The 20,276-nt window shown below is 43.5% G+C and overlaps 1 protein-coding gene across 1 annotated transcript in view; it reads left to right on the forward strand.

Moving 5' to 3' along the window:
• LOC145352797 (RAS guanyl-releasing protein 1-like) overlaps positions 1 to 20,276 on the forward strand; it is an 89,492-nt gene that overhangs the window by 51,725 nt on the left and 17,491 nt on the right. Inside the window, exons 4-10 of the mRNA XM_080203151.1 lie at positions 1,627 to 1,689; positions 3,585 to 3,716; positions 8,327 to 8,480; positions 11,264 to 11,437; positions 12,053 to 12,169; positions 14,145 to 14,420; positions 19,706 to 19,786. Of these exons, the coding sequence (XP_080059277.1) occupies positions 1,627 to 1,689; positions 3,585 to 3,716; positions 8,327 to 8,480; positions 11,264 to 11,437; positions 12,053 to 12,169; positions 14,145 to 14,420; positions 19,706 to 19,786 (997 nt within the window). The remainder of the gene's footprint in view (positions 1 to 1,626; positions 1,690 to 3,584; positions 3,717 to 8,326; positions 8,481 to 11,263; positions 11,438 to 12,052; positions 12,170 to 14,144; positions 14,421 to 19,705; positions 19,787 to 20,276) is intronic.

A 20,276-nucleotide genomic window follows, 5' to 3' on the forward strand; every position in this document is an offset into this window, starting at 1 on the left:
ATAGTAACTTCATTGCAGTGTTAATGTAAGCCTACTTGTGATGCTAATAAATAAACTTTAATATCTACCTGCAATCTTACATAAGTGGTGATTTGTAATTCTGCACAATCAGTAATGCAAACTGGCTGGCCCAAATGATCATAAGCTGATCACAATCTCCTTTTCAGTTTAGGAAGGTCAGTCTGACTATTACCTACTGAAAGGAGTACAATCCATAATTGGAGCCTACCTGTACTGTAGTACTAGTCTACACTAGGCAATGTACTAATCAAATCAAATATTCAGCAAAGACTAACTAGAGAGCCTTAAAGATCTAATATATCTTGAACAAGAAAATTATAGTTAGGACTTTTGCCTAATCTAGGGGAGGCAATGGCCTAGTGGTATTATCACTAATTCAGAAACTCAGCAAATGTTCTGGGGACCCGGGTTCAAATCCCACCGTAGCAGATAGTGGAATTTTAATTCAGTAAAGGATATCTGGAATTAAGAATCTACTGATGGCCATGAAACCATTAGTCGATTGTCAGAAAAACCTATCTGGTTCACTAATGTCCTTTAGGGAAGGAAATCTGCTGCCTTTACCTGGTCTGGCCTACATGTGACTGCAGAGCCACAGCAATGTGGTTGACTCTCAACTGTCCTCCAAGGGCAGTTAGGGATGGCCAATAAATGCTGGCGTCACCAGTGATGTCCATGCCCCATGAATGAATAAAAAAGTGCAATTTTGTGAGTAACAAAGGTTACCAATGCTAGCCTTCATTTTGAGTGAATGCTTCAACTGCATTCAAAAACAAATTTTGACGATTTGAGCGTATGATGAAAAGACACAGCAAGTAGTCTAACAACACCAGGTTAAAGTCCAATAGGTTTATTTGGTAAATAAGTAAACCTGTTAGACTTTAACCTGCTGTTGTGAGACGACTTTCTCTGCCTACCCCAGTCCAACACCAGCAACTCCACATTATGGTGAAAAGAGTTTGCTCTGTCACTGCCATTGTGGCATCTATTGTGTTATTCTGCCTGAATATGATTTGCAGCAAACGCTGTATTTAGTTCTAGAAGAAATGTTGCAATTCTGTCTTGTTGTTCAACTTCCTGCCCAACAATGAGGGATGGGGGCAGGGGGGAGGAGGCAACCACTGAATAAAAATAAAATCTCAAGAGGCAAATTGGAACTGTTCATCCATGCAAGTAGATAAATGCCACTACTCTCATTAGTCCCCATGAATCACAAGTAGCAGAAAAGGAACTTTTCTTTGCCAGGATGTGTAAGTGATAATGGCACACGATTTCAGGCAGATCGGCAATTGTGACCTGGTACAATGTTGTCTTTTTTTAAAATCACTGCATTTAAATGCATCTTAACATTGCAGATAATTGCCTCCAGTATGCTCACCTTTGGAGATCTGAAGCTGTATTTCAGGAAATCTTTGACATTGGTGGGAGATATGTGAGATGTGCCAAGAGATAAACACTGCCCGTGGTAAACTATAATCGTACATCTTATATAACAGTTGTCTCACAGAAGAAGCCTTTCGCACTGGCCTCAGCAATGCTCTTGTTGAATATAAATAATGATCCTCGGACACTTCGGCTGAACTGTTTTCCTTAATGGTGACCTACATATCAGGATGGTCTAGAAAAAAACTGTGGTGCATCTTGCCTGAAGATCTGTTACTTTATAAGGTGAGGGTTTTCCTGGAAGCAGAAACCACATCTATGAAAAGACAAATAGCAAAGGTTACCTGCAGAAGCTGCACATCTTACTCAATTAGAAAGAATGTGGTTTAATTTTGCAAATGCTTTATTGAAAATGAGAAAAACTGCTTTTGTGTGTGCGTATGTTTTAAAGTTTAAATATTAGTGTACAAGTAGGCTCATATTAACACTGCAATGAAGTTACTGTGACAATCTGATGCCACACTCTGATGCCTGTTAGGGTACACTGAGGGAGAATGTAGCAAGGAAAATGCACTTAACCAGCATCTTTTGGTCAGTGGGAGAAAACCGGAGCACCCAGAGGAAACTCACTTGGACAGGGGGAGAATGTGCAGACTCCACATAGACAGTGACCCGAGCCAGGAATCAAACCTGGGTGTCTGGAGCTGTGAGGTAGCAGTGCTAACCACGATGCCGCCTGTATTATATGTGTTACAGAGAATGAAATGTCTCAAGGCTATGGGCCAAGTGCTGGCAAGTGGGATTAGGTGGGCAGTTCAGGGTATTTCATGCATCGATGCAGACTCGATGGGTTGAAATGCCTCTTCTGCACTGTAGTATTCTGTGATTCTGTGCTTAATCAGCATTGACTACAAATCAAGACAGAGTAAATCATTCACCAGAAAGTGAACTGAAAAAGAACTGAAGAATTGAAAAATTGGAAAGTAATCTCCAGTCAACAACCTTTCTAAATAGCCGTCTTTACTGCCACACCAAATACATGCAATAGTCAGCAGATATGAGATCCTTTCAACATTAAAGTGGATCTAAATTGGGTCAGACTGATCTATTCAGACTTTGAACTGCTCTTGTGCTTATTCCAAGCACAACAATACCATGCCACATCTGAGACTGCGCGTAGGATCAATGGGCTAATTAAGTAAATGAAATGCGAAGTAAGATTTCAACTTTCTATCATGTGGAGAAGGGGAGCGCTGTCTTAATAGTGAGAATCACATTGCAATTTTCTGCTCGAGATGTGTCACATATTGGAATGTCAAAGATCAGTTAAGTCGTCTGACTCCCAACTGCACTAGATTGAATCATAGATTCCCTACAGTGCAGAAGAGGCCATTCAGCCCATCGGGTCAGCACCGACTCCACGACAAATCTCCCCCAGGCCCTCTCCCCCCACCCTATCCCTGTAAGCCCCTGCATTTCCCATGGCTAATCCATCTAACCAACACATCTTGGGATACTGAGGGGCAATTTAGCATGGCCAATTCACCTAACCCGCTCATCTTTAGAGTGTGGGAGGAAACCTGAGCACCCTGAGGAAATGCAGACACGGGGAGAAGGTGCAGAGTCCACCATACAGTCACCCTTGGCCAGAATTGAACGCGGATCTCTGGCACTGTGAGGGAGGCAGCCGTGCTAATCACTGTGCCACCATGCTGTCTCCTTTACTTTTTCAATCCCAGCCACCCGCCCCCTCAGCAATGGCAAAAACTTGCCAATGGTGCCACCTAACATGCTCCAGCAAAACAAGTATGACACTACAATCAGGGGCAGTTTCATACACGAAAGTCTTCACATCAGCCGTAGTATAACTCCAGTTCAAGTGATGTCAAGTTGCAAAGGTTCAGCTGAATGTTGGCTCTTTTTGTCTGTCCTGTATCACACTGCATCGATTATGTTCTGAGACCAGTTTCTGAAATATAACTGGACTCATAGAGACAATGTCATAGAGCTTTCTCCTGTTCAAAGTAATGGTGTAGGTTTTAGTCTGAGCTGTTTCAATGCGACAAATCAGGAAATGTGTCTCCCCCACATTGATTTATGAACCAATATAATTTATGAAAATTAAGGCATTGTTGCTTCCGATCCATTATAAGTTGATAGTTCCATGATTTTTATTACAGGTACTGGATTAAAGAGTTCTGGATTATGTTCAAAATGGATAAAGGCCTGTCAGAAACAATGGAACATTTTCAGGAACTGGTCCGAAAGAGCGGTGAAGAATCCCACTCCCAATTCATCGACACCTCTCAAATGTAAGAGAAAATATTCCTGTCCCATTCCTGTAGGAAGCAATTCCATTTGCAGAACTGTTTAATTAGCACCAGAATTCCTGTGTTCAGAAATAGAAGCGTGGTGTCGGGGAGAAAACCGGAGGAAGATTCCGACACAACGGGGGTGATTTTCAGCCCACCTTTGCCGCAGTGAGAATGGTGATGTGGGCGGAATGTAAAGGAGAATCAGGAAGTGCGATTCCCACCGGTGAGATCGTTTCCCGATTTTCCACTCCCTCACCGGTGACATCACAAGGTTCACACCCACCATGGGCGAGAATCTCATTTTGATGTTTTTGAATACATTTCAATCTAATTACCCAGCCCCGCCCCCACTGCCACATGATTGGCCCCCTCGTTGAACACTCCAACCTTGTTGGTGAGATCCACAACGGCTGCTCGAAGGTGTGAATCAGTCAAGGGGACGCACCCGGGGGCACAAAATAAGCGTAATTCCCCCTCTCCCAGCCCTGGGAGAGAGGGACATACCCTGGCACTGCCCCATGACATAGGTTGGTATGGCCTTCTTGGGAGCGGCATTGGATGGTGGAGGGAGGGGTGTCCCCGTTACGTGTGTAGGAGGTAGACCACTAAGGCGATTGAGAGGGGATCTTGCAGGCACAGGGGAGTGGGGGAGAGTGGACAATGAGGGGGGAGAAACATGGCGGTACTTTAGCAGTGATGGAGGGTTGTGGGGGGAGAGATGATTGTGCCAAGGAAGAGTGCATTGTGGGAGTGCTCCTAATACTCCATGGTGGCTGGCAAGGGGTGGGGGGGGTTCTCTTCAGCATTGATTAGAGCGCCCTTGAAAGATGGCACCCGAATTTCCATGGTGACGGCCTTGCCAGTTCAGTCAGGCCCCCTTCTGCCAGACTGACAACGCAAACCCCAACCGCTAATTGTTTTGTGAGTGCCTGAAAATCTGGTCGACAGACTCGTCTGTGCAGTTGTCGGGCTACACCTCAGGTTTTAGTCAGAGCTTGACACTTTTGAAAGAGTACGGGAAAATCCTGCCCAGTATTTCTCAACTAATCGATGAACCCTTGCCTTGGGAGTGGCAGCATCATTGTCGGTCACTGCACAAAGCAATCATCTGTGAAAATCAAAGTTGCATTTGTACATCACAGGTGTGTGGTCTAAGGTGGCGGGATTTTCCTGTCCCGCCCACAGCAGGAATGGTAGTGGGCAGGAAGCGGGGCTTGGTGGGGGGGAGGTGTTTGGGGGAGGGGGTAGCAGTGCAAATGTCTGTTGACCTTGAGCTGGCTTTGGGTAGCGAGTGCGACCAGGAAATTCCGCCCAGTATCTCCCAAAATACTTCAAATCCGATGAAATATTTTTGAAAAGTAATCACTGTGATGATGTAGGGAGACCAGCTTGTGCACAGCAAGATCCCACAGGCAGTAATGGTGTAAACTCGCAAAAGCTCTTGTGTGAATCTGTGATGTCCACCCGATAGCGAACACTGGGCCTTGCCTGAATAGCTCAGCTGAAAGAGTGAGTCCTGTGGCAGGGTGCAATCCCTCCGTGCTGTACGATCCCACACATTAAACAATTTAATTCTACACAAGACATTTGGTTGCTTATTTAATACATCAGGCAAGTGATGTGATGCATGTAATGCATGGATGACTTAACCACTTGTTCATCATTGGAGAATTCATGATTTTTTATATCAGCGCTGAGACATGCTGACAGTTGGAAAGTCTTTTTTTGTTATTGTGTTTTGAAGGAAGGTTGCCAATTTTAGAACAAATACATTCTACCTTTCAAATGGCCAGGCTTCACCAGTCGCCAGTAAATGTCTCTCACCCTCCTCTGAGCTGTCAGTTACACATGGAGACAAGATTAAATGAGGCCCGCGGTCTCGTTTTAATATTTAACCTGCTGCCTGGAAATGGATTGGTTACTTATTTCCCCAAGGACTTCCCTCCCACCATTTCCACCCCCTCTCTCCACTCCCCCCAAATCCACTTCATTGGATTTGAAGTGTTTTAGGAGATACTGGGTGGAAATTCCTAGTCGCACTCGCCAGCCCAAGGTCAACAGACATTTGCACTGCTGCCTCCACCCCCCACCCCGCTCCCCCCACCAGCCCCACTCCCTGCCCGCTACAATTCCTGTGGCAGGCGGGACAGCCCACCACTGAAAGTGGAGATTTGGGGTCAGGTTTCGAGGTTTTTAAAAATTTTAACCCTTTTTTTGTGGTAACATTATTCCCCCTGAATGACCTCTAAAAGCTTCTGAAGGTTTCTGGGCTGCTGGTAATTTTGAAAAAGACCGAAGCGCCAGAAGTGATCAGGAGTCGGGATACAGTTGGGGATGGGGGAGCAACAACATTTTCCCTTTTTTTGTTAACCAAACAGTGCCAAATTTGAGGTAAAAGATTTTGGGTTGCGAAGAGAAATCAATCATCTTGCCTGAACAAGATGCCTTAAATTTATTCACAGAATGGCATCTCTTGCTTCTATGGTTTGATTTGATTTGATTTATTATTGTTACATGTACTAATATACAGTGAAAAGTATTGTTTCTTGTGCACTATACAAAGCATACCATTCATAGAGAAGGAAAGGAGGGGGTGCAGAATGTAGTGTTACAGACATAGCTAGGGTGCAGAGAAAGTTCAAGGGTGGCACGGTGGCACAGTGGTTACCACTGCTGCCTCACAGTGGCAGGGACCCGGGTTCAATTCTGGCCTCGGGTGATTGTCTGTGTGGAAAATGCATGTTCTCCCCATGTCTGCGTGGGTTTCCTCTGGGTGCTCCGGTTTCTTTCCACAGTAAAAAGATGTGTGGGTTAGGTTGGTTGGCCATGATAAATTGACCCTTGATGTGTCGGGGGGGTTAGCAGAGTAAATGCATGGCGTTACAATAGGGCCTGGTTGGGACTGCTGTTGGTGCAGGCTCAATGGGCAAATGGCCTCTGTCTGACTGCGGGCATTCTATGATTCTATGATCAACTTCATATCCGCTAGGCTTCATATCCAATCAAAAGTCTGATGGAGCAGGCAAGAAGCTGCTGTTATATCAGCAATGAGACATGCTGACAGTTGGAAAGTCATTTTTTTAAATTGTGTTTTGAAGGACGATTGCCAGTTTTAGAACAAGTACATTCTTGTACTGAGGTCATGTACCTCAGACTTCTGTACCTTTTTTTCCAAAGGAAGAAGGTGGAAAGGAGAATGTCCAGGGTGCCTGGAGTCCTTGATTTGCTGGCTGCTTTTCTGAGGCAGCAGAAAGTGTAGATGGAGTCAATGGATGGGAGGCTGGTTTGTGTGATGGACTGGGCTATGTTCATGACCCTTTGTAGTTTCTTGCAGTCTTGATCAGAGCAGGAAGGTGTCGCTTTTCCCCACATTCTTAACATTGGACATTCCTGTGGCTTCTTTGAAATTGCTTATTTCTAAGCAGTTTTGTGGCTTGGGTTCTTGCCTATTCAAGACCAGATTAAGATTATCCAAATTTATTCCATAGAGGACATCTCAAACTGGAAGAGAAAGTTCATCAAATCATTGTGATTGTATTGTAGCTCAGAAAAATGGGATTGTGCTCAATCGATATTTAAATGGCTGTTTAATTGACTGTGAAAGAAAAGAATTGAATATAATTTATGAAATTTATGTCCCATTGCTTTGTTAAGAAAAGTAAGCTTAGAGAACAGTAATTCCAAACATCTACTGTTACAAATACTGATGTCAGGCAACTTTTCATGTTATGAACGTACTGAGGCAACCAAAATTATCTGTTCTGGGTTTCAAACCTCTTTTTTATTTATAGTATCATTGAATCATACAGTGCAGAACGAGGCCTATTGTGTCTGCACTGACCACAATCCCATCCAGGACCTATCCCTGTAAGCCCATGCATTTACCCCCGCTAGTCCCCCTGACACTAAGGGGCAATTTAGCATGGCCAATCCATCTAACCCACACATCTTTGGACTGTGGGAGAAAACCAGAGCGCCCGAAGGAAACCCACACAGACACGGGGAGAACATGCAAACTCCACACATATAGTGACCTGAGCGGGAATTGAACCCAGGTCCCTGGCGTTGGGAGGTACCAATGCTAACCACTGTGCTGCCCCCTACAGGATTCTAGTCCTGTAAAACATTTATGATAGGTAAGATTGTACAATTACAGCTCTACAGCACTCAGTAGAGTGCTTTCCTGAAGAAATGAGAGTCACTGGATTATTTGGCATCATTGCAGGTAAGGCAACAACCGGAAACACGGGGAAGGATTTGCCTTGCATTGGAACTGAATAGAGAGGAGTGGCTCAATTCTGAGAATAAATGCTGGTTCAAAGCTGACATCAGGTCCACAGGCCGGCAACAGTGATCTTGGAGATGGAATTTATAACGTGGGAATGCGGTTAGAAATATGCAGATAAAGATGCTGATTTTTCAATGGAACAGAATGAGATATTGATCTAAGATGTGCAGAGAGATGGAGGGAGTATTTCATTCTCATGACAACAGATTCTCAGAACAACAGAACAGGTGTTGGGAGATTCCAACACGTGTTTCGTCTTGCCAAGTGTGATAAACACTTTTCGAGACGGTATTTAGCCCTCTTTCTGCTTACCTGACAGCAATACACGGGACTGGTCACGGAAAATCACTCAACGGATAAAACCAAACTGTAGCAAAAAGCGGAAAGTTTCCCTCCTGTTTGACCACTTGGAGCCAGGAGAGTTGGCCGAGCACCTAACCTACCTCGAGTTCAAATCCTTCCGCAGGATCTCAGTAAGTGTGCGCTGCCAGTGATATGGAGGTCTTGAGAAGGACAGGGCGAAGAGTTGTCTATTTTAAAATGATGTTCCCTTTTTCTACACTGGAAGAGAGAGACACTTCATCAAGTTACTCATTTAAGCCTCTCAGATAAATTACAAGTAGGAAATTGTGATAGATACTGCAATGATTGATGGTGTGTGGGCAATCATTCAATTCTGACTGGGCTGAGAACACCAGCGCAGCAGTGAAGACAATGATCCACGCATTCCATTTACAGAGCATTCATTCTCCATCAATCAAACCTGGAGTGAATCTCAGTTTCACTTGGAATTTCAAGGATTGATTCATTTTGGCATCTCCAAAATCCCATCATAATGTCTGGAAATTTATTAATCAGCTGGTAACTTTATCCTTCCATGGGAACAGTATATCTGCCAAAATATTTTGGATAATCTTACCGCAATTAAAAATATTATCTCTGGAAAATACAATTTGCAGCATTATTATATTTTTGCTGAAGGTTCATAGACTAACATCATTGAATGGTTGCAGCACAGAAAGAGAGTTGTCTCTCTCTCTCTGTCAGAGCAACTCACCTCGTCCCACTCCTCTGCCTTTTCCTTATATGATGTGGAGATGCCAGCATTGGACTGGGGCAAGCATAGTAAGAAGTATCACAACACCAGGTTAAAGTCCAACAGGTTTATTTGATAGCACAAGCTTTCAGAGTGCTGCCCCTTCATCAGGTGCATGGGAATTCTGTTCACAAACAGGGCATATATAGACACAAACTCAATTTACAAAACAATGTTTCTTATCTTGTAAATTGAGTTTGTGAACAGAACTCCCACTCACCTGATGAAGGGGCAGCACTCCAAAAGCTAGTGGCTTTTGCTACCAAATAAACCTGTTGGAATTTAACCTGGCATTGTGACACTTCTTACTATGCTTTTCCTTACATACCAAATTTATCTTCTATTCATCTAATGATCTAGTTCTCTGGCTCAGGTCTGAAACCATCAATGTACTGGGCACTCCGCAGCTGAACCTGAGTCTAGCTGCCATTGACTCTGGCTACACTCCACTTTTAATGTTCCTTCTTCATTGCAATACTAAAACAGTTTATGGATATATCCTTATAAGAAAGAACTTGGTTTTCGTGACTTCCATAAGATATAGGAGCAGAATTAGACCATTCAGCCCATCACGTCTGCTCAGCCATTCAATCATGGCCGATGTGATTCTCAACCCCATCCTCCCATCTTTTCCCCGTAACCTTTGATCCCCTTTCCAATCAAGAACCTATCTATCTCTGTCTTAAAAACACTCAATGATCTGGTCTCCACAGCCCTTTGTGGCAATGAATTCCACAGATTCACCACCCTGTGGCTGAAGAAATTCCCCCTCATCTTGGCTCTAAAGGGTCATCCCTTTACTCTGAGGCCGTGCCCTCGGATCCTCGTCTCTCCTATTAATGGAAACATCTTCCCTGTGTCCACTCTATGCAGGCCTTTCAGTACCCTGTAAGTTTTAGTGAGATCCCCCCTCATCCTCCTAAACTCCATTGATCCAGTGTCCTCAAATGTGCCTCATACGCCATGACTTCTGGTCAATCCAAAGCCAATTCAGTAATTTTTCAATGAATTATTATAATGTAGGAAACATGGTAGTCAACCTGTGCACAGCAAGATTCACAAATATCAGAGGGATAAATGACACGTTGACCACTTTTAGATGTTACTGAGAGATAAATGTTGGCCAGGGCTCTGAACATAGAAACATAGAAGATAGGAGCTGGAGGAGGCTATTTGACCCTTCGAGCCTGCTCCGCCATTCATCATGATCATGGCTGATCATCCAACTCAATAGCCTAATCCTGCTTTTTCCCCATAACCTTTGATCCCATTCACTCCAAGTGCTATATCCAACCTCTTGAATACACTCAATGCTTTGGCATCAACTACTTCCTGCGGCAATGAATAAGGAATCCCCATCTTTTCACTGAGCAGGGTCCTGGTCTCTTTCATGTTCGCCCAAGAGAGTGGTTTAATATCTGATTTGAAAGGTAGTCCCTTAATACCACACTGAAGAACCAGCTACATTGTGTGCTCCAGAGTTGGGTTTACAAGTCAGTAGAGTGGACCTTGTACTCACAACTTTCTGACACAGAACAAATGTTATCAGCGCATCTCAGCCACACCCAACATTACAATACAATGGTCCATCCATAGCAACAGAGAAATGCTGTGATATACAAGACATTCTCCAGCTGTGCTCACCCCAAAACTGGAGAATCCTGCCCAATTTCAATGGATCTTTGCATGGTTTACCAACCCCCCCCCACCCGCTACAATCCCCATGGCGGGCAGGATGGACGAACCCTCCCCATCATTTGTATCTTCAGCTAGGAGATAGCTAGCAACATAAGAAATAAAAACAGGAGAAGGCCATTTGGCCCTTCCAGCCTGCTACACCAATCATTTCAATGATGACTGATCATCAAAATTCAATATCTGAATCCCCCCTTCTCCCCTATATCCCTTGATCTGTACAGAAACATGGTACATTGCTGCAAAAAACATAACCGCAGGCAGAAATACTGGGCATGTTTTCTCACTGCTCAGGAATTGCATGTTTTTTTATGTTACCGGTCTATACAAATATTTCTGGCATATTCGGGAAGGTCAAACAATTTGCTATGATTCTGACTTCAACAACTGTGCATTTCAACTTAAGAGCTAGACGAGGTGTGAATTGATATTGATCGGAATATAACCAGACTTTGCTTTGCCTAGATTTCAGATTATCAGAATTATGTGCTGACTGGTTGTGTAAAAGACAATCCCACGATGGAACGTTCCGTTGCTTTGTGTAATGGTATCTCCCAATGGGTTCAGCTTATGGTTCTAAGCAGGCCAACACCACAGCTACGGGCTGAAGTCTTCACCAAGTTTATCTGCGTAGCTCAGGTATGGCTGGTGTGAGCTCCTCACACCAATTATACAGTTAGTTTCATTTGGTCACATTTGCTGTCACATATACAGTTAACCCAGTAGCCCCTGAGATAAATAAAACCATAAATCTAGTTTTCTTTTTACTTGTCCCCCACATTTATGTCTCATAAATGGAGCCTGAGAAAAATAAATCAATTGAAATCTGTTTTATCCATGTTTTGGCTGTTCCTTTAAGCATTGTGTGTGCTATAATGGTCCAAGGTTACACTTGCAATAGCAACGCTATGCATTGTACTTATTCACATCTCAGGAACAAGTCATACTGAGTCAGAGACTCGTGCAACTTTTGAGAACTGAGTACAACGATAGAGAACACTGTCCAAATAAGGATGACAACAAAGGATAAAAAATTAAATTGTCATCAAATCATAATTATGATTTGCAAGGGAATTTTCCTTTAAGACTGCAGGCATGGGAAAATACATGTTTGAACAGATTATACATTTTACTGTGTTGAATCCAGTTGGAGGTGTTAATGATGGGTTTCAGTTCAGCAGATCTGAATCACTCATTGTTGTACCATTCTTCTCATTTGATTCAGAATGCATTGTCATCTTACCTTTTCCACAGAAACTCCAGCAGCTCCAGAACTTTAATACACTAATGGCAGTCGTTGGGGGTTTATGTCACAGCTCCATCTCCAGACTTAAAGAAACGAGTGCCTGTGTCCCTCATGATGTCAATAAGGTTGGTGTTTCTCTTGCTGGCAGCCTCTTGTTACAGAGCTTGGTCTCCACATCATGTCGCGATGTTGCAAGGCAGCTTGCAACTCTTGCAAATACGTCAAACGTTGCAATTCTGACTCTAACAACCTCATTCCCCTTCTCGTTATGATGTAACTCTGACTCATGCTGGGGGGTACAGCTCTGTGGGCAGCATGTACTTTTTGATACCTTGTTGTTATTCTTCATGTATAAGCCTAGACAATATACACTACACGGAATCTCTACAGTGCAGAAGGAGGCCATTCAGCCTATCGAGTCTGCACCAACCCTCCAACAGAGCGCCCAGCCAGGCACTATCCCTGTCGCCCCAGGTATTTACCCTGCTAATTCCCCCTATAATCTACACATGTTGGGACATTAAGGGACAATTTAGAATGGCTAATCCATCTAACCTTCACATGTTGGGACACTAAGGGGCAATTTAGCATGGCTAATCACCTAACCTATACATGTTGGGATATTAAGGGACAATTTAGCACGGCTAATCCATATAGCCTACACATGTTTGTACATTAAGGGACAATTTAGCATGGTTAATCCACCTAACCTACTCATGTTGGGACACTAAGGGGTAATTTATCATGGCCAATCCACCTAACCCGCACATCTTTGGACTGTGGGAAGAAGGTGGAGCACCTGGAGGAAACCCATGCAGACATGGGGAGAATGAGCAAATTCTACACGGGTAGTCATCTAAGGCCAGGGTCCCTGGTGCTGTGAGGCAGCAATGTTAACCACTGTGCTAACTACAGACTATTGGACTGTGGAAAGTAGTACTGACCAGTTCAATGAAATCATCACCAGATTCTATAGATATGAAGCTTCGAGCAGCAGCCAGTCAGTAATAAACAGGAATAGAAGCCCTGGCTGGTTTCCCCTCATGAGCTCAGGAACACTTGGTCAACTTTTTGCAGCCCCTACTGTCATCCCTGCTGACAACATTTCACTAATAGTTGATAGCAAAATTCCACAGGGCTGAGATCTATTTTCCAAACTCAGCACAAGGGCAGCAAACATTCTGGTCCCTTGGTGGGTTCATATCTGTGGCGGGTCCAATACAGTCAACCCGTTCAGGCATAAATGAAGTGCTGTACTCTCTGTGCATTTAGAAGCTGTCAGTCAGTCGGAAAATAAATAAGTAAAGTGACAACTAACAGAAAATGGCTTTGTGTTGACAGAAATGTTCAGGTTTAGCTGTTCTGGTTAGGATATCGAATGCAAACGATGCTAAATATGACATCAATGTGTAGGTGAAACAGTAGCTGAAACGTTGTTCCCCTGTTTTTCTGTGCAACTATAGTTTAGTAGATGTTCAAAAAAAAAATCCCCGCATTGTGTACCCTCAGTGAAAAATGACACCTTATTACAGAATTAGTGTTATCCATTTTATGAAATCTCTTTCAGTTTCAAATTGTCTATTTGCACTGGAAAATTACTACCTAAAGTGAAAAAGAGAAAAGAACAAACAGCCCATCCAACACCTGCATTTACAATGAAGGAAACTTGATCATTACTCTATTCAAAGGACTTTTTCGTTTTCTCACTCCTATATCTATATTCCCATCTCCCAAAAACCAGTGGGCAAAATTTAACATCATTGACATGGGTTCAGTACACCGGTTGGAAAGGCAGTAGGAAATTTCTGGCTCATGTGGGAGGGGCAACCAGATTAACCTCCCCCAGTTAAGCAGTTCCACACTCAACAGAACAAAGAAAGATATACCAACCTGGTGAAATATAGTCATGGACATTCGCAGGAGGCTGGTGTGATTTGTATTCCCTCCCGAGATAAATTCCCACCCTATTGTTTTTACGCTTTCTTTGGATTCCTGTACCACACGGCTATTCAAAGGAAAATACTTGCTTGAGATATAAGTTTCATGTTAGTAAGAAAATTCAAACACATTTGTCTGTAGCTCTAGCTTTTTCCAATGTAGGTGATGAATGAAATGACTGAGCTGCTTTCGTCCAGTGGAAACTACAACAACTACCGACGCGTGTACAGTGAATGCGTAGACTTCAAGATCCCTATTCTGGGCGTCCACCTGAAAGATCTAATCTCACTACATGAAGCCCTGCCAGACTGCATTGAAGACAACAAGATTAATGTGCACAAACTGCAGACACTGTACAACCACATCAATGAGCTGGTCCAGCTCCAGAACACAGCACCTCCTCTCGATGCAAACAAGGACCTGGTGCACTTGCTCACAGTAAGTCGGTCTTTACCCTGATCGTTGCTTGACTACTCTGGTGATAAACAACCCTAAGGTCCACCACTAGTAGAAGCAAGAAGATGGCACCTCCAAACACTGGGGCATAAGGTCCATCAAAAATATTATGTAACCAGAACATTCAGTTTGGGTCATTCATTGAGCAACTTGAGACATTTATTCTGAAAAAGATGCTATATGAATGCAAGTTGTTGTTGAAACAAACTGATTATAGAATCATAGAATCCCAGCAATGGAGAAGGAGGCAATTCGGCCCATCGAGCCTACTCCAACAACAATCCCATCCAGGCCCCAGCCCCATAACCTCACATATTTACCCTACTGATCCCCCGAGACTAAGGGGCAATTCAGCATGGCCAATCAACTTAACCCATACATCTTCGGACAATACTATTTCTTCAAATTAGATGGAAAAGAAGTTTTAGGAACTAGGCCAATAATACAGATTCCTGAAAGGAAACTTTATATTTGGATAAAATAGTTCTAATCCTTAAAAACAAAGTCTATACCTGCTGTTTTTAATACCTTCTCCTGCACAAGTCTGTTTGGTTAATATATTTACCAGACTGGTGACTATTGATGCTAGACTTACATTAGCCCATATTCTATATCTGTTTTGTGACTGGTCAGATTGGTCACAATCCCACCACCAGTTCAGAAAGTCTGGATTTGTAGCTGATTTGTTATTAATTTCATAAGACCAGAAGACATAGAAGCAGAATTAGGCCATTCGGTCCATCGAGTCTGCACCATCATTCAATCATGGCTGATAGGCTTCTCATCCCCATTTTCCTGCCTTCTCCCCATAACCCTTCACTCCATTACCAATTAAAAATCTCTCTAACTCCTCCTTAAATTTACTCACTGTCCCAGCATCCATCGCACTTTGGGTTGGCAAATTCCACAGATTCACAACCCTTTGGGAGAAGTTGTTTCTCCCCCTACTCTGTTTTAAATTTACTGCCCCTTATCCTAAGGCTATGACCTCTCGTCCTAGAATGTCCCACAAGAGGAAGCATCCACTCCATGTCTCCTTTATCCAGACCTTTTATCATCTTGTATATCTTAATTTGATCTCCCCTCATTCTTCTGAATACCAGAGAGTATAGGCCTAACCTGTTCAGTCTCTCTTTATGCAACAAATCCTTCATCTCTGGAATCAACCTCATGGATCCTTAATGAAACTCTTTGTCTAGTCTTCTAAAATGTCCATCTCATATCCCCTCGAAGAAAACCCTATTCTTTATAACCTCCCCCATCCCACAAAGCTACAAGGTGAGAAACTTAAACTCCCATCCTGTTGGTAGGTTAGTTTCGCTCATGCATTCCATGGTGACAAATCTCTGTCTCGATTTTACACATTAAAGTTTGCAAAATAAAACTTCATGTCATCGCCAACTTCATGGATCTGCTTGTTCATGTATTTAAAAGGATGCAATTAATTTTATATAGAATCAAAACACATCAGCACATCACTTACATGTGATTTCATTCCAACCCAAATAGCACAAGTCTTAATTTTTTTACAAAAGTTTTGCTAAGTATCCATCCCACAAGGGTTGAGTCTTTTAAAAAAGAGGTAACTTTTCCCTTTATGGCTTATCTGAATGGCATGGTGGCACAAAGTGGTTAACACTACTGCCTCACAGCACCAGGGACCCAGGTTCAATTCCAGCCTTGGGTCACTGTCTGTGTGGAGTTTGCACATTCTCCCCATGTCTGCATGGGTCTCCTCACGACTGGCCTCATTCTGCACTGTAGGGATTCTATGACAAAGGAACTGCATGATCAAGAACAAATTGAACAACTTACAAAATACAATGCCATGAGAATATGGAATACACGTTATAAGTTGTTGCTGATTCTCTTTAACCTAACCACACCATTATTTTGTGTTATACCTTCAGTAAAAGTTTATTTATTAGTCACAAGTAGGCTTACATTAACACTGCCGTGAAGCTACTGTGAAAATCTCCTAGTCGCCACACTCCGGCGCCTGTTTGGGTACACTGAGGGAGAATTTAGCACTGACACCAAGGTGCAATTTACCAAGGCAAATGCACCCAACCAGCATTGGACTGTGGGAGGAAACCAGAGCACCCAGAGAAAACCCTTGCAGACATGGGGAGAATGTGCAGACTCCACACAGACAGTAACCCAAGCCAGGAATCGAACCCGGGCCCCTGGCGCTGTGAGGCAGCAGTGCTAACTGAGCAGAACTCAGGGACTCAATTAAAATGGATAATCACTTATCTGATTTCACTGCTGCCAAGAAGACATTTAGCAAGTTCAGCAAGTTCACTCAATCTCAACCAGCTAGCATCCCTTTGTATTTGTCGTCCTGTCTGCAGGAGTTTCTGTGCTTGAACAGAGAGCTCTTAATGCAGATTCCCAGAATCTGCTTGGGGCCTGTTCCGTGACCTTTATTAGATGTAATCATACAAATTCAAATGGTCTTCTTTAATTGCAGGGTCTTCTGAGGGATTATTTCCCTCTGGGCAGCCCCATTAGGACATATGAAATAGAATCCATTTACTGATCATAAATCAAAATGTTAATCAGTCAGTAGAGCCCTGCAACTTCAGGCTGGGATCAAGTTAAATTGCACCTGCATTATCTTTTGAATATTATAATTTTCCAATGATTTCTGTCCTTTTATTAAATAACATAATACCGACATAAATCAATTCTTCCAAGGAGCGGCAGTCATTGGCTGTTGCCTCACAGCACCAGAGACCCAAGTTCAATTCCACCTCAGTTGATTATCTGTGTGGAGTTTGCACATTCTCCCCATGTCTGCGTGGGTTTCCTCTGGCTGCTCTGGTTTCCTCCCACACTCCAAAGATGTGCAGGTTGGGTTGATTGGCCATCCTACATTGACCCTAGTGTCAGTGAGATTGGTGGTCTAGATCTGTACAATTGCGGGGATAGGGCCTGGGTGGGATTGTTGTTGGAGCACTCTCGATGGGCTGAATGGCTTCATTTTACACTGTAGGGATTCTATGATTTTCTTTTCTATGAAATGCGGAGCTTAGGGTCAGGTAGGGGGCACAGTCACAGTGGAATAGAGTCAGAGGGAGCACACCAGCTGCTGTATTGTCATTTTAAATGTCCAGTTTGAACTCCAGTGAATGGGTAGGGTGGATGAGGTGGCAGAGAGTGTGAGGCGGCAGTCTGGTCCAAGAGGGTAAACAATTTGGGTCAGAGGTAGTTGAGTCGGGCTGGCGGGGGAGTGGGTGGGTGTCAGTGGCAGTTGGGTGGTTAGCAATGTAGTCCACTCCTCAAGGATATTGAGAATATGAGGGTGGCACGATGCCACAGTGGTTAGCACTGCTGCCTCACAGTGTCAGGGACCCAGGTTTAATTCTGGCCTTAGGTCACTGTCTGTGTAGAGTTTACGATCTCCTCCGAGTGCTCCAGTTTCCTCCCACAGTCCAACAACGTGCAGGTTAGATGGATAGGCCATGGTAAATTGCCTCTTAGTGTCAGAGGGACTAGCAGTGAAAATACACGGGGTTAGGGGGTTTGGATGGGATTGTTTTCGGTGCAGGCTTAATGGGCCAAGTGGCCTTCATCTGCACTTTAGGGATTCTATGAGTGGTCACCAGAAATCCTGAGCATCTCCTAGCTGTCTGCTCAGTTACTGTATTGATGGAAGGCTGGGTAATGTTAACCACCTTGCCCATTTATTTGGTTATATTGAGATAGGGTAATGTGGGACGGTAAAGAGATAGAGATGCCCATTCACCCTGATTGTGGTACTAGGGGAGAATTGCTTGTGGTAAATATTGTGACAAGTGACAGCTTCCTTTCGCGTAGCAATGACTTAGAGGAGAGTCACACACTTACCATGTCTGGATTAAGCACTAAGGTTACTGGGTGTTCATATTGGACACTAATTTACTGTTGCGTTGTCTGGTTACAATGTACATTACCAGTGATCCTTCAGGAGGATTTTAATGCTGAATATAGTGTTCCTGTGTTAAAAAAATCCCAAGGCGCTACACCAATGGTCTGTCCTCCAATTCTAAACCCATTCTTTGCTGACCTCCAGTGGTACAGCAAGAGAGTCACTGCGGTTAGCAACACTTTCCAGGTTAGGAAAGATAACGGGAAAATTTTTATGGCCTCACTCATCCAGAAACGGTAAAATCTCGCCCGAGGTCAGCAGACCTGTCCATGGTCCGCCCCTCGCCTATTCTGATTCCTGTGGTGGGTCGGGTGGTAAAATTCCAGCCAACATATCAGTCAGGGTCCAGATCCCTTACCTACAGCTGGTGAGGACAAAATCAAACCTTGAGTCACAAAATGGTCACAGCACAGAAGGAGACCATTCAGCCCATTGTATCTGTGCCAGCTCTGTGGAAGGATCAGTCCACCTAATGGCATTCTCCCGCCTTTTTCTCATAGCCTTGCAAATTCTTCCTTTTCAGATAACAATAAAATTCCCTTTTGAAAGCCTTGATTGAAATTGCCTCCATCACATTCCCAGGCAATGCATTCCAGACCTTGGTCACTAGCAATGTAGAAAAGCAACTTTCTTCAATATTGCCTTTGCATCCATGCCTTTAAACCCTTGTCCCCTTGTTCTCGATCCTTCCACCAGTGGGAACAGTTTCTCCCTATCCTCTCTGACCAGACCAGACATGTTTTTGAGCACCGCCTCCTCTCAACCTTATCTTCCCCAAGGGAAACCTCTCCAATCTATCTCTAGGTAACTGAAGTTCCTCATTCCGTCAGCCCACCTGCACTTAATCCATTGGCCCTCATTGTTACTGCTCACAGCAATAATTCTCACAGGGGTAAGGTCCTATTGGGATGGGACAAGATGCTTGTACCCCAGAGAGGGAGTCCAAAGAGAGAGTACTGGAAAGAAAATGGAACAAAATCAAAAGGTTCAGCCACAACAGAGATCTTTTCCTGTGATATTCTGTATCTGGGTTGTATTAAAAGGAGGTTTTGGTGCAATTATATGAAGCGTGACTCCAGCAACTACCATTCTATCATAGTCTATCAGTAACCACGGCGACTGGTGTTTCTTGTGCGGTGTTTGGTGTGGTTTGAATAATCAGTAATCATTAAGTCATTAATTGAAAAGAATGAGTGCAGTCTTTCCAAATTAGCAAACCTGTCAATTGCTAATAGAAGATGCTGCTGAACATGAGTCATTTATACAATATATATATAGTATATAGCAGAGTGAGTAAAAACTGAAATGTTTATTTCAAACTGCTTGTGTAATTGGTATTCTGCCATTATTTCAGCTTTCTTTGGATCTCTATTATTCGGAAGATGAAATTTACGAGCTTTCGTATGCACGTGAGCCACGCAACAATAAAGTTCCAGTAAGGCCATTTCAATTAGATAATGTTGGTATTTCACACTAAATGTCATGTTGCAACACCCTTTGCTGATGATAGCTGTGTATTCATCAATTATATTTCTCACAGATAGCGTCAAAAGGCAATCAGTTTGGATTATATTCGAGTCAGGTGATCCGTGGCTCCTGAAGAAATGAGTCACTGATTTCAGTTTGAAAGCACTTGCTACCTACCTGGGAATCATTTTTAGTTGAAAGAAAAGATATCCAATTTGGCACAGTAGTACAGTGTGGCACGGTGATGCAGTTGTTAGAACATAAGAACATAAGAACAGAAGAAATAGGAGCAGGAGTAGGCCATCTGGCCCTTCGAGCCTGCCCCGCCATTCAATAAGATCATGGCTGATCTGTCGTGGCTCAGTTCCACTTTCCCGCCCTCTCCCCATAACCCTTAATCCCCTCTCTTATCAAAAACCCATCAACCCGCTTCTTAAAAATATTTAGCGAGGCAGCCT

The sequence above is a fragment of the Carcharhinus amblyrhynchos genome, chromosome 14 (assembly GCF_965287045.1).
Source record: "Carcharhinus amblyrhynchos chromosome 14, sCarAmb.v2.hapA, whole genome shotgun sequence".
In the NCBI taxonomy this organism is placed as follows: Eukaryota; Metazoa; Chordata; class Chondrichthyes; order Carcharhiniformes; family Carcharhinidae; genus Carcharhinus; species Carcharhinus amblyrhynchos.